Consider the following 15112-nt stretch of genomic DNA (forward strand, 5'->3'; position numbering starts at 1 on the left):
TGGGTTCTCTCCACTGCCTTCCTGCTAGCCCCTCACCAGTCGGGGGATCGGTGGCCATTTTGCGCCTTCTTTTGTTCTTAAATAGCCACTGTTCCCACTCCAGCGTCAGCACTTAGTCTCAGAATCGGAAAATCCAGCCCATTAACTTTGTTTCTCTCTCCACAGATGCTACCAGACCGGCTGAGGTTTTCCAGCATTATCTGACATAGGTCCCAGCACTGATCCCTGCGGAACACCACTAATCACAGCCATCCATTCAGAAAAGTACCCTTCCACCATTATCCTTTGTCTTCCATGACCGAGTCAGTTCTGTATCCATCTTGCCAGCTGACCCCTGATCCCATGTGACTTCACCTTTTGTACCAATTTGCCATAAGGGACAACATCCACTGTCCTTCCTTCATCACGTGAGCACAGTGGTTAGCATTGTTGCTTCACAACACCAGAGACCCGGGTTTGATTCCCAGCTTGGGTCACTGTCTGTGCAAGTCTGCACGTTCTCCCCGTGTCGGCATGGATTTCCTCCGGGTGCTCCGGTTTCCTCCCACATGTCCTGAAAGACGTGCTGTTAGATAATTTGGACATTCTGAATTCTCCCTCTGTGCACCCAAACAGGTGCCGGCGTGTGGCAACTAGGGGATTTTTCACAGTAACTTCTTAGCAATGTTGATGTAAGCCTACTTGTGACACTAATAAAGGTTATTATTATGATTTTGAAATCAACTGGTCTGTTATTTTCCCATGACTGATATTGTCCTGGGAATCTTCTAGCACTTTATCCTCACCAAATAAATAATCAAGGCTCAGATTGATCAGACTTACTTCAGTACCAATAAACAAAGAGGTATTAATTTCAGTCAAGCTAGTCAGATCTCTGCTTGAAGGAACGTCCATGGTGCCATACTCTGAACTTCCTCCTTTACCTTTTGCAAGATTGAGTTGGGCTTTCTCTGTAGAAAAGGAAAACATAGATCATTGTAAATTTGACTGCATTTACTTTTACAGTTCAGTTGCATAAAGTGGAGTATAAAAAGGCATAAATGCGAAGAATGGTTTAAAAGTCTTTCAAAGGCCCTGATTAAAATATTCAATGTATGTCGATGTAGAGAAACGTTTCCGTGTGTTTGAGGAGCCCAAAATCGAGGGGGGGGGGGGGGGGGGGGGGGAACGTAAACAGTCACTACTAAATCCAATCGGGAATTCAGGAAAAACCTCTTCACCCAGAGAGTGGTGAAAATGTGGAAGTCGCTCCCACAGGGAGCGGTCGAGTTCTATTGTGTCGAGACATTTAAGTGGAAGCTAGATAGACTCATGAGGGGGAAAGGAATAGAAGGAGATGCTGATGGGGTGCGGGGAGGGGGCTGGTATGGTGAGGGGGGAGGAGGGGTGAGGGTAAGAGGGGGATAGGAGGAGGCTTATGTGGAGCTGACACACCAGCATGGACATGTGGGCTGAATGGCCTGTTTCGTGTTGAAATTTCTGTATGATTCTATATGTGTTAACATATCGGTATGGTAATGAAATGGTTTGAGAAGTTGCCTTTCAACAGGACTCTATTATAAAACACTTCAAATAGCATTTTAATGCAGCAGAGAACAAATTTACCCAGAACTAGATTCTTTGTCGCACTTTCTCCAATGCCAAATACAAGTTACAATGTGGAGACCAGGACGGTATACACTACAGCAAGTGTGGTCTAACCAAGGCACACAAGGATGGCCGGGAGAGGCGGGAAATGGAATTGAAGCCGCAGATTGACAATGATCGTATTGAATGATGGAGCAGGCTCTATGGTCTATTTGGCTCCTATTTCTTATGTTATGGTGTTCACAAGTATTAGGAGCAGGAAAAAACTATTCATCCCTTCGAGCCTACTCTGCCATTTAATAAGAATCGTGGCAGATCTGATTGTGGCATTAACACCACTTTCATACCTGTCACCCACTGACTCCCTTGACTATCAAAAATCTATCCTCGTGAGACTTGAACTATGCAAAATGCTCCAAATGTGGCCTAAAAAAGGTACATGGGAGTCCAGAACTATTTCCTGGTACATTCCAAGTTGGTTGAAAGTCAATGGGTCACACTGGTGCCAGGCACCATCTCATTGGGGCGATTCTTCCCCGCGTTGCACCTGGCATACGTCTGGCTCCTGAGAATAGCGGACGAGCCCCTAAATACCCTTACCGGGTGTGAACCAGACTCACGTATTTAAATTTGTTTAAATATGGATGTCCAGGCTTTAGCTGGAATCTCCTAGCTCCCGGGATTCACCGACCCCGCCGACGTATCAGAGACCAGACGTAATGACCACACCTGGGGCTGAGAGGCCTTTGGAGCCTATGCGTGGTCGGGGACAGGGCAGTCTCTTGGCACTACTCCCTGGCACTGCCCCCTGGTAGATACTTGAATCGGCTGCTGCTTGAAACACTTCTGTCTGAGGCAGCAGATATTAGGGAAAGGTAATGTGAATGCAGTGATCTTTCACTCTACTGCGTGGACTGCTCTTCATCTTTCAGGCCAGGGTGACTGATGGGGGTCTCAGGTGGGGGGCCTCTGATGGGTGTGTAATCGGGTCGCTACTGAGAGTTTTGGATGGGGGATTACTGATGGGAGACATGATGGGAGGATCTAATGGAGAGGTTGGTGGAGTGTCTTTGGGGAGGGGGTCGGGTCATCCTCACTTGTGCGTGCTGTGGAGTGGTGACCCGTTATTCCCATGGTGGGGGGAGGATTCCCCTACTTATCAGGGGAGGGGCAGCAGGATTTGGGCTGTGGAGGGGCTCACCGCCGGACCTCCGGATCAACATGGCTGAACATGGCGGCCCGATACCAGGATTCCAACAGGATCCAGCGAGCTATCCACATGCATAGATTTGAATGGGTTAAGGAGAATGACTCGCACCTGGGCCCTGTTCCCAGCGGCAATGGAGACCAGTCCCAATTCTCTGCTGGCCAGAGCATTTTGGCTCCAAAACAGAGAATCTTGACCATGATTTCTTGATCACCTTGTCCACCTGTCCTACCATCCTCCAGGACCTGTGGACATGCGCTCCAAGGTCCCACTTCCTCAGCTCCTCTCAACATCTTCCCGTTTATTGAGTATTGCCTTTGCTATGTTTGCTCTCCCCAAATACATAATCTCACGCTTTTCCAGATTACATCCCATTTGCCATGTTTCTGCCCAATCTACCAAACTAATGATTCTTTCTGGAGATAACAGCTATCAAAGAACAAAGAACGAAGAAAGGTACAGCACAGGAACAGGCCCTTCGGCCCTCCAAGCCTGCGCCGACCATGCTGCCCGTCTAAACTAAAATCTTCTACACTTCCGGGGTCCGTATCCCTCTATTCCCATCCTATTCATGTATATGTCAAGATGCCCCTTAAACGTCACTAGCGTCCCTGCTTCCACCACCTCCTCCGGCAGCGAGTTCTAGGCACCCACTGTCATAATATGCACCAGTATATCATGGTGCAGACACACACTGATTGACACACTGCAAGACCAATCAACAGACACAACACCGCAGCCAATCACCAGTTAGGGCACAATCACTATAAAGCCAGAGGGCACTAGTTTTCCCGCTCATTTGGGATGCAGCCTCTAAGGAGGACAGAGCTCACAGCTTGTAGCACAGATCTTCACCATGTGCTGAATGCATAGACTGGTTAGGATAGGCATAGGTCTTTAGTTTAATCTAACATAGTGTCGACCCACAGTGAAAGTATGTTCAACAGTTTCTAGCTTAATAAAATAGTGTTGTACTATTTTAAGTGTTGGCCGCCTGTATGTGTTACTGCTGAGGTAAACGCAGTCTCCACGGATCCAGAGTATCCAACACATCACCTACTACCCTCTGCGTAAAAAACTTGCCTCGTACATCGCCTCTAAACCTTGCCCCTCGCACCTTAAACCTATGCCCCTAGTAATTGACCCCTCTACCCTGGGGAAAAGCCTCTGACTATCCACTCTGTCTTTGCCCCTCATCATTTCGTAGACCTCTTCAACTATCAACTACACGGCCAATTTTTGTGTCATCTGCAAACTTGGCAATCATGCCTCTCACATTTAAGTCTAAATCATTCACATATACAACAAACAGCAAGGATCCAACACTGAGCCTGGAAAACCACTGGAAACCATTTTCCATTCATAAAAATATCCATCAACCATTTCCCTGTTTCCTGTCACTGAGGCAATTTTGGATCCAACACCTTCCCCGGCAGCCCAGATCTCACTTTTCCCCCAGGGTGCGGTGGCGAAGAGTCATTAAATGGTTTCAAGAAGGAGATAGATATATTTCTGATTTTAAAAACGGGTTGAAGGGATATGGGGGAACAGGCAGGGAGGTGGATTTGAGACCAGGAAGAGATCAGCCATGATCTGATTGAATGGCACAGCAGGCTCGAGGGGCTGAGTGGCCGACTTCTGCTCTTAATTCCTAGGACCCTATGTTTTCTGACCAGTCTGCCACGTGGGACCACGTCAAATGCCTTACTGAAAACCATGTAGACTACAGCCACTGAACGACCCTCATCAATCCTCCTCGTTACTTCCTCAAAAAATTCTATTAAGTTAGTAAGGCACAATCTTCCCTGAACAAACCTTTGTTGACTATCCCTGATCAATCTATGCCTTTCTAGGTGACAGTTTACCCTGTGTCTTAGAATTGTTGTGAATAATTTTCCCACCATTCGAAACCAGAAAAACTGGCCTGAAAATCCGTTGGTACCTCACCTGTATTTATCGAGGTTTGGAAAGCATGTGCTAATTCCCCCCCGGCTTCCTCTAACAGCCCGAAAAACAATCCATCTGCAAATGTCCTGATCATGCCTCCCACATTTAAGTCTAAATCATTCACATGTACGACAAACAGCAACTACCCAACACTGAACCCTGTGGTGATCTATTAATTCCTATGCCCTATCAATTCCTTTCACAATTCTAAACACTACAATCAAATCACCCTCAACCTTCTAGATTCTGGGGAACTCGTGTAATCTCCTCATAATCGTACCCTTGAAGCTTTAGTAACGTTCTGGTGAATCTGAGATATGCTCCTTCCAAAGCTTCCAGCAAATCTTTTCTAAGATGTGCAGCTCAGAGTTGTAAACCATGATCGAGATGTGGCCTATATTTACTAACTAGGTCGATACAACCAGAGTTTTACATAGTGGCAGCAAAATATTCTCCCCATCATGTTGTAGCTCGCTAGATTATAAAGGTGAACATTCCATTGGTCTTTCTGATTATTTTTTAAAAAGCTGACCACTACGTATATATTGTCTTTTGCATAAGGTCCTCTTTTTGGAACTTGCCTGGTCTCAGATTCTTACCGTTGAAGTAATAATGTTCCCTTTGTCCAAAATGGACATCCTCATTCTATCCCAGGTTGAACTCTATCTGCCACATTTTTTCTCGCGTTCTAATTCACCTTATCTTTGTTGACTGACACACAAGGCTTGTCAGCTGGATCAATTGGGGGTCGGCTATTAATTCCACCCAGCGATTGGTATTTTACTTTTAAGACTGACAGTAAAAACCCTAGTAAAAGAATGCACTACAGCTGAAAGAAACTATTCAGCGACGAAGCACTGAGCAGCTGGCAGCTGTGTCAACCAATTCTTGTGATGTGCACTCTAAAGATATTTGCGTTGGGCATAAATGAAGCCATTGTTTATTCATTGTTGGTGTTTGGAACAGAGTTAATGAACTTCCTTCTCAACAGTTCAATATTCTATTTTACAATCTCTGTCATATGAATGAGATGATCTGTATTCTCTAGGGATAAATGTGATAATGTTTCTCCATCGTGAGGTACCACTATGATACAAAGGGCGGGATTCTCCGCGATCGGCGCGATGGCCCGATGTGGCGTCAGAAACGGTGTGAACCACTCCGGCGTCGGGCTGATCAGAAGTAGCGGAATTCTCGGCGGAGGGGTTGGCACTGCCCCAGCCGGTGCCGAAGGGACTGCATGAGTTAGCGCATGCGCAGAACCGCTGGTGTGATTCCGCACATGTGCAGACCGGCCGACGTATTCTGGCGCATGCGCAGGGGGTGTCATCTTCGCGACGGCCATGACGGAGCCCCCACCCAAGGACCGCACCAGCCAACTTGCCTGCCAAGTCCCGCCATGTTTCTACTTTCGCTTTGAGATTTGGACTGGTTTGAACTGTACAGATTGAAATAAGTGTCTTTCTCGACCTTCATTTTTAAAGCTGTTCCAGACTGCTTGGTAATTTAAAAGAGATAATTGCTTTCTGGAAGGAATTCTAATCTGCTGTTTGAAAAGGGGAACAGAGTATTAATAACAGTCCTATACCAGTGAGAATGTCGTGAGCTGGGCCTCGCCTTTGAAAAGGGGTTTCTGGTTTTACTTGGATTTTGTTATTGAATTGGAACAGTTAAGGGGGAATTCATTAAGGGTTATACATAGATTACAAAAGCTGTGTGGAGTCTTTATGTTCGTAATTGATAAAAATTCTTGCTGTGTGTGTTTATACAAATGTTAACTAAATTTTTAGAATAAAGCTTGTTTTTCTATAATTAAAAGTACCCAAGAAGTCTGTTGAATAACACCTGAAATGCAGGTTCATCCTAGACAAATTCAACATAAAGGTTGTAGGTCAGGTGGGCTCCATAATATACTTTAGAGTTGTTAAACCCTGGCCATAATAAAATTGGGGGCTTGGCAGGGTAGACACTGAGAGGCTGTTTCCCCCGGCTGGGGAATCGAGAACTTGGGGGTCACAGACTCAGGGTAAAGGGTATTTCGGACTGAAACGAGGGGAAATGTCTTCACTCAGAGGCTTGTGAATCTTTGGAATTCTCCACCGCAGAGGGTTGCTGAATCTCCATCCTTGGACTTAAGCGAGACCGAGATACTTTTAATCTTTCAGGAAATCATGGGACACAGGCAAAGAGCAGGAAAGTACAAACTGAAGCCTATCAACCACGATCATATTGAATGGCAGAGATGGTTCGAGAGGCCCTTTGGCCTACTTTGCTCCTATTTCTTATACTCTTATGTAGCAGGTGAAGAATTCTGTGGAGATGGTTGACAGCTTCAAATTGCCAGGTGCATACATCACCAACACCAGTGCCTGTACGTCCTCAGGAAACTAAGGAAATTCAGCATGTCCACATTGACTCTTCCCAACTTTTACAGATGCACCATAGAAAGCATCCTATCGGGCTGCATCACAGTCTGGTATGGCAACTGCTCGGCCCAAGACCGCAAGAAACTTCAGAGAGTCGTGAACACAGCCCAGTCCATCACGAGAACCCGCCTTTGGGTTGACTCTGTCTACACCTCCCGCTGCCTGGGGAAAGCGGGCAGCATAATCAAAGACTCTTCCCACTCTTCCAACTTCTTCCATTGGGCAGGAGATACAGAAGGCTGAGAACACTCACTGACAGATTCAAAACCGGCTTCTTCCCCACTGTTACCAGACTCCTAAACGACCCTCTTATGGACTGACCTGATCTGTTTGCACATCTTACCGAGTAGCACTACCCTCCTGTATGCTTCACCTGATGCCTGTGTCTATGTATTTACATGGTGTATTTTATCTTTGCCCTATGTGTTTTCTTTTCATGTATGGAATGATCTGTCGGAACTGTACACAGAACAATACTTTTCGGGCAGCAAGGTGGCGCAGTGGGTTAGCGCTGCAGCCTCAAGGCGCTGAGGTCCCAGGTTCGATCCCGGCTCTGGGTCACTGTCCATGTGGAGTTTGCACGTTCTCCCCGTGTTTGCGTGGGTTTCACCCCCACAACCCAAAGATGTGCAGGTTAGGTGGCTTGGCCATGCTAAATTGCCCCTTAATTGTGAAAAAAAAGAATTTGGTACTCTAAATCTATTTTTAAAAAAAGAAAAAAAAAGAACAATACTTTCCACCATACCACGGTACACGTGACAGTAAAAAAATCCAATCCAATTCAATAAAGTCATAATATAGGGTAATAACTGAATAGTTACTGTCACACTCAAACTCAAATTGGAATTGGAAGTAACTATCACCAACATATCCTAGTTCCGAGAAACGTTTGTACAAGACTGACCCTGTGGAAATTCCCCGAGTTTGAGAAGTAAAGGACTTATTTACATTTAACAACTAAGTTTTAAAAAAAATATTCCGGTAAGCCCTGACAGTGTTAGAAGTAGTAGGTAGGGAATATAAGAGTATTTACCAAAGACTTTCTCACTGCATTTCTCCTTCATGCTAATTTTCAAAGGGCTGTATTCTCCTGCGCTTGAAACCTTAGGTAATGTCACCTGTTGGGGGTTTGGAGTAAAAGATTTATTCTTAGAATCATAGAATTCCAGGACATGTCTATTCAGCCCATAATAACAGTGCCAGCTCTAAGGTAGAGACATCCCCCTTTTTTTCCCTCTGAGAATGTATCCAATTCCCTTTTTGAAAGTTATTGGGTGGGATTCTCCGTTGCCCGCGCCAAAATCATGTTCACCGATCGGGCGGAGAATAGGTTCCGATGCCGAAATTGGAGCCGGCGCCAGTTTGATGCCGGTTGGCCATGCTCCGCCCTCTCGGAAATGGCATCATCGTACCATGTGCCGCGCGCCGTTGCAATGGCGTTGATGCATCAGCAGTCTGCCCACCTGCGATGCTCCGCCCCCGATATGTGAGTTCCCGACGACGTGTGGTCCCAACCATGCGGGAACCTGGCGTGGCGGCTGCGGACTGTGTCCAACGCCACCACTCGGCCGGGATCCGTGCCGCTGGCTGCAGGGCTTCTGCGAGGGCTGGTGGGACTGGTAGGGGGTGACCAGGGGGTGAGCTGTGGGGTCGCAGATGGCGGGGTCGGGTCGTGCACGGCCGACGCCATGTTGTACGGCGCGACTGCAGTCCATTCTTCGTCCTTTTGGGCGGGCGTATCACCCGCCGCTGGTGCTAGCCCCTCACCGGTCCCAGAATGGGTGAGGGTATCACCCCGAATTTTTGGTCGTAAAAGACCACACATGCTCCGCTGGCTCTGGCACTTAGCCGCTGAAATGGAGAATCCAGCCCATTGAGGCTGTTTAGCTCACTGGGCTAAATCGCTGGCTTTGAAAGCAGACCAAGGCAGGCCAGCAGCACAGTTCAATTCCCGTAACAGCCTCCCCGAACAGGCGCTGGAATATGGCGACTAGGGGCTTTTCACAGTAACTTCATTGAAGCCTACTCGTGACAATAAGCGATTTTAATTTAATTTAATTTCATTGAATCTGCTTCCACCGCTCTATCAGGCAGCGCATTTCAGATTACAACAACTCGCTGTGTTTAAAGAAATCCTCATTATCACCCTCAGATTCTCCCACCAATTACCTTCAGTCTGTGTCCCTCTGGTATTTTAACTAAACATACGACACAGTAAATTGTAATTAATTTAAGTAAGTTTATCCCTTTTGATCGGATCATTCACCTTTGGCCCCTGGACTGAAATCTGGCCCGGGCTTGTGTCCAGGGTAACCAGAATCTCACAGCTAGAGATTCTACCTTGTCTCAATCCAATTCCCGTGAACATGAAGCCAAAACTGTCTCTAAATTGGATTCCTCACTTCTCAAAAAAGCTCAATATTAGTGGGAACATGTTACACTGGGGATGCTTTATCACAGGTTGGATACGGGACATCCTTTTGGACCAAATCTCTATTATGTACCTAACTGCACTGCACATGCAAGTGCATTAAGATGTTGTGGTGTGCATGGCCTGCAGTAACACCACAATAAATACAGTTTAAATGACCCCAGGGCGTTTGGAGCACCTACTCTTGATGGCTGATAATAAGTGAAAATCTGAGGGTAATCTTTCTTCGCTCATTTGCGTCACACAAGTGTCAGGAAATGACCATCTCCAACATGAGAGATTCTAACCATCCCCTCGTAATATTCGGTCGCATTACCATGACTGAATTCCCCATTATCAGAATCCAGAGATTTATCACTGACCAGAAATTGAATCGAAGCAGCCATATAAATACCATGGCTACAAGAGTAGGTCTGAAGCTGGGAATTCTGCGGTAAGTAACTCACGTCCTTACTCCCCAAAGCCTGTCCACAATCTGCAAGGCACAAGTCAGGAGTCTAATGGAATATTCCAACAACACTCAAACTCACCACCATCCAGCAGCCGCTGTATTGACACCTCATCCACCACATTCTACATTCACTCCCTCCTCCACCAACAGACAGACAATAGGAGCAGTGTGAACCATCTATAAGATGCACTCCAGCGGCCCCTTAGACAGCACCTCCCAAACCCACAACCTCCACCACGTCAGAAGGACAAGGGCAATAGATGCACGGGAACATGAACACCTTCTGATGTGCACAGGTGTGTTACCCACTGAGCCACAACGGTGAGACTGTTTTCAGTAAAAGTATAATTCAGTCATGGCCATGTCTTCATTTTCATATTGGGGATGTGTCATTTTGGCATTGTCACTGGACTAGTAAACTTGGAGTAATAATAATAACCTTTTATTGTCACAAGTATGAAGTTACTGTGAAAAGCCCCTAGTGGCCACATTCCGGCGCCTTTTTGGGTAAGCTGGTACGGGAATTGAACCCACGCTGTTGGCCTTGTTCTGCATTACAAACCAGCTGTCTAGCCCACTGAGCTAAACCAGAGTCATGCTCGGGGGTTCAAATCCCGTCGCTGCAGATAGTGAAATTTGAATTCAATAAAAATCGGGAATTAAAAGTCTAATGATGACCATGGAACCATTGTCTTTTGTCGGAAAAATCCATCTGGTTCACTAATGTCCTTTAGGGAAGGAAATCTGCCGTCCTTACCCGGTCTGGCCTACACGTGACTCCAGACCCACAGCAATGTGGTTGACTCTTAACTGCCCCCTCAAGGGGAATTAGGGATGGACAATAAACGCTGGCCCAGCCTGTGCGTCCATGTCACATAAATAAATGTTTTAAAAATAATACATTCACATTACCCTATGCATCGGCTTCCAGTAGAGATCAAGATGCTTAAAAGTGTCAGGTACTCCTTCGGGATTTGGCAGCTCTTTCTCCATTTTCTGTTTCTCCTGTCTCGTCAGGACGCGAGCTTTGGGTCGTCGAATATCCCAGAACAATATGGAGCTGCAGAAAAGTGATGCCATAAGCATTCTGCAACATATAAACACTGACCCATAGAGAGGCCAGAATAATGGCAGGCGTCGGAACATGGAAAATTCATACTGCTAGAATGAGCAACCAACTTCCTGAGTGATACTAAAGGGACATTTACAAACACAGAAAGTAGGAGCTGGAGTTGGCCGATCGGCCCCTCGAGCCTGCTCCTCCATTCAAGATCAAGCATGATCTGCTTGTGTTTCGGGATCTATATTTCCATTGACATTGCTTGCGAGGGCTGTCCTTTGAGGAGCGATTGAGCGAATGGGTCCACTTTCTCTGGAGTTTCGAAGAATGAGAGGCGATGTCATTGAAACATGTGGAATTCTTAAAGGAACTTGACTTAAAGACGTGGAGAGGCTTTTCCCAGTGGTTAGGGAATCTATAACATGGGGTCACACTCTCAGGATTAGGGATTGGATATTTAGAACTGAGTTGAGTTAGAAGATCAGCCATGATCTTAGTGATCTCGAGCAGGCTTAAGTGGTTATATATTCTTATACTCTTAATTTTGGAAGAGTGGAAGAAAATATTTGTAACGCTATGCATTAAATAGTCAGGACGCTGACCCTGAATGACAGGAATTGAGCCGCTCAGAATTTCCAAATTCGATTTATTGCTCTCAGGGGAACATTATAGAATTTACAGTGCAGAAGGAGGCCATTCGGCCCATCGAGTCTGCACCGGCTCTTGGAAAGAGCACCCTTCCCAACGTCCACACCTCCACCCTATCCCCATAACCCAGTAACCCCACCCAACTTAAAGGGCAATTTAGCATGGCCAATCCACCTAACCTGCACATCTGTGGGAGGAATCCGGAGCACCTGGAGGAAACCCACGCAGACACGGGAAGAACGTGCAGACTCCGCACAGACAGTGACCCAAGCCGGGAATCGAACCTGGGACCTTGGAGCTGTGAAGCAATTGTGCTAACCACTATGCTACCGTGGTGCCATTATTTTACTGATTTATTGAACCACTGTTAAATGGCCTCTAACTGGCCCTGTGCTAATTTTCTGGGTGTAAAACATCCCCCCCCCCCCCCCCCCCCCCACGATGCTCCAAAATGGTGGTTAGCAAACACTTGAGCATATTTCTGGATGGGAGACTGTAATGCACCAGATTGTACCTGGTGGTTTTCACTGGTGTCAGAACTGAACAGAGGCAGAAGTAATTCGTTTAAATCCGGGCACTGCTTGTCTCTCAGTTCTGCGGATATCCCAGCCCTCACTCACCACATGCTGAAGGAAGACAGACACCTGTACTTATCACAAGTGGAGCCAGGAGAAGCAGGAGTTCACCCTCCAACACCGTGTTAAAAGAATACGTCCCTCCCCCACCCTCATCCACTTGGTTGGATATTACAGCATGCTGTACTCTCTGCCCCCCACCCCTTAGCTAAAAGGTTGGGGGGGGGGGGACCTGCTCACCAACCCGACGGGGGCAGAGTTTATTGCTTCAAGGCAAGACGCCAGTTCCTTTCTCAAGTCCAGGCTTAGAGAGCTATTGGTCAATCAGATTGGCTGGCAACTGAAGTCCCAGCAGCGCCAGTCAGGAGCAGAGGCCACTGCTGGTACTACAGGCGGTCCCAACACACCTGGCCCAGGAAAGCCTTGGCTGAGGGAGAGGAGTAGGGGTCTGGAATCAAGAGGCCCGGGAGGGGGGGGGGGGGGGGGGGGGGGAGGTTGAAGGAAGGAAGGACCTCATGGATGGTGCCTCCGATGAGCACAGGAGTGCTCCAAAGGAGTTATACCAAAGTTGTCAGGCTTACCACATGGCCTAGCTCCCCAGCCCCAGCCCCACCATTAGCGAACTGGCAGCAGGAGGCATGATGACAGCCTTGAGTAGCCATTAGCTTATGGGAATAATTAGGAAGAGCTTGTCTCGTCCGCCCCCCCTAAAATATCAGCCAAATGGGGTGCTGGAATGCCTCCCGGCCTTCAAACCCACTGGCAGGGAATGCAAACTCCAGCTTTTTGTGTTGCAAAGGGGAAGAATGCAGATGAGAAATAGGCGGGGGACAAGGTTAGAACCGTGAGGGAGACCCAGAGCTTGTGCTTCAATGAGGGGCGGAAGAACCAGTGTAGGTAATTCTCGATCTATGGTTGGATAGATGAGAATAGAACCAGGTGAGAGACGTCTCATCCAACTGGGTAAGAGTGGAGAGGTGATGAAAGAGAATGATGTGGTCAGCCACGTTAAAGACTGCAGACAGGTCGGGAAATGTAACAGCTAGCCCCTTTAAAGGATGCACTCCGAGAAGTAGTCAGGCAACCCGCTAGTCCAATCAGGGATGGAGCTGTGATTTAATTGGGATGTGTTGTGTCCCAATAGTAGGACCCGAGAGCGGACTATGGAGAGACCGTATTATGCAGTCTGTTTATAGTTGTAATATATTGCGTTTAATAAGTTAACTGGTGGAGCCAATTCTTGAAGTTATTACATTGGCGACAAGGTAAAGACCAGAGACTGAGATTGCAAAGAATTAATGGAGAAACATCAGATTGCAAAGAGATGCAGAACAAGTGCAGACAAGTCCAGCCTGCAAGGAAGCCAACAGCCAAAATGCCTCTGTTCAGAAAACTAGAGCCGCTCGATCCTGCTACAGAAGATTGGGTACAGTATAGAGTCTTAGAGGTTTACACGATGGAAACAGGCCCTTCGGCCCAACTTGTCCATGCCGGCCAATTTGTATACCACCCAGTTTTTAACCACTAAGCTAGTCCCAATTGCCCGCATTTGGCCCATATCCCAGTATGTGGAACACTTTAAATTATTTTTCCGTGTGAATGAAATAGAGGGGGAGAAGAAGCAGAGAGTAATTTTGTAAAGCATGGAGGGCACAGACTTATAGTCTGATTCAAAGCTTAACATTACTGGATGCCCCCGATACCAATACATTTGCAGAGATCGGAGAGTCACTCAAAGGGCATTACCACCCCAAGCCCCCAGTAATTTTACAGCATTACAAGTTTAATTCAACCAGGAAAGCCCCAGGAGAAACCATTGCTGTCTTCACGGTGATGCCGAAGAAGATTGCTGAAGAAGAATGCAGAGCATTGCGATATTGGGACTGCATGAAGTGAGATGCGAAGAGATTGGTTACTATACATGTACATGTAAGATAGGAGCAGGAGGAGGCCCTTTGGCCCTTCGAGCCTGCTGCACCAATCACCACGATCATGGCTGATCATACAACTCAATAGTTGTATGCAAAGAATTAATGGAGAATCATCAGATTGCAAAGAGGGGCAGCACGGTAGCATGGTGGTTAGCATAAATGCTTCACAGCTCCAGGGTCCCAGGTTCGATTCCCGGCTGGGTCAATGTCTGTGTGGAGTCTGCACGTCCTCCCCGTGTGTGCGTGGGTTTCCTCCAGGTGCTCCGGTTTCCTCCCACAGTCCAAAGATGTGCGGGTTAGGTGGATTGGCCATGCTAAATTGCCTGTAGTGTCCTAAAAAGTAAGGTTGAAAGGTTGGGATGTTGTTGGGTTGCGGGTGTGGGGTGGATGCGTGGGTTTGAGTGGGGTGGTCATTGCTCGGCACAGCGTCGAGGGCCGAGGGGCCTGTTCTGTGCTGTACTGTTCTAATAGCCTAATCCTGCTTCCTCCCCATAGTCTTTGATCCCATTCTCCCCAAGTGCTATATCCAGCCGCCTTTTGAATATATTCAAAGTTTTAACATCAACTACTTCCTGTGGTAATGAATTCCACAGGCTCACCATTCTTTGGGTGAAGAAATGTCTCCTTATCTCTGTCTGAAATGGTTTACCCTGAATCCTGAGACTGTGACCTCTGGTTCTGGACACACCCATCATTGGTAACATCTTCCCTGCACCTGCCCTGTCTAGTCCTGTTAGAATTTTATAAATCTCTATGAGATCCCCCTTCACTCTTCTTAACTCCAGCGAGAACAATCCCAACCTAGTCAATCTCTCCTCATATGACAGTCCCACCATCCCTGGAATCAGT

The 15112-nt window shown here is 47.0% G+C and overlaps 1 protein-coding gene across 1 annotated transcript in view; it reads right to left on the minus strand.

Moving 5' to 3' along the window:
- Positions 1-15112, minus strand: part of dnai3 (dynein axonemal intermediate chain 3) — a 150158-nt gene that overhangs the window by 19345 nt on the left and 115701 nt on the right. Inside the window, exons 14-16 of the mRNA XM_038793427.1 lie at positions 10962-11109; positions 8201-8285; positions 823-950 (exon numbers count right to left, since the gene is read on the minus strand). Coding sequence (XP_038649355.1) covers positions 823-950; positions 8201-8285; positions 10962-11109 — 361 coding nt within the window. The remainder of the gene's footprint in view (positions 1-822; positions 951-8200; positions 8286-10961; positions 11110-15112) is intronic.

Source organism: Scyliorhinus canicula, chromosome 4 (assembly GCF_902713615.1).
Source record: "Scyliorhinus canicula chromosome 4, sScyCan1.1, whole genome shotgun sequence".
NCBI classification, from domain to species: domain Eukaryota; kingdom Metazoa; phylum Chordata; class Chondrichthyes; order Carcharhiniformes; family Scyliorhinidae; genus Scyliorhinus; species Scyliorhinus canicula.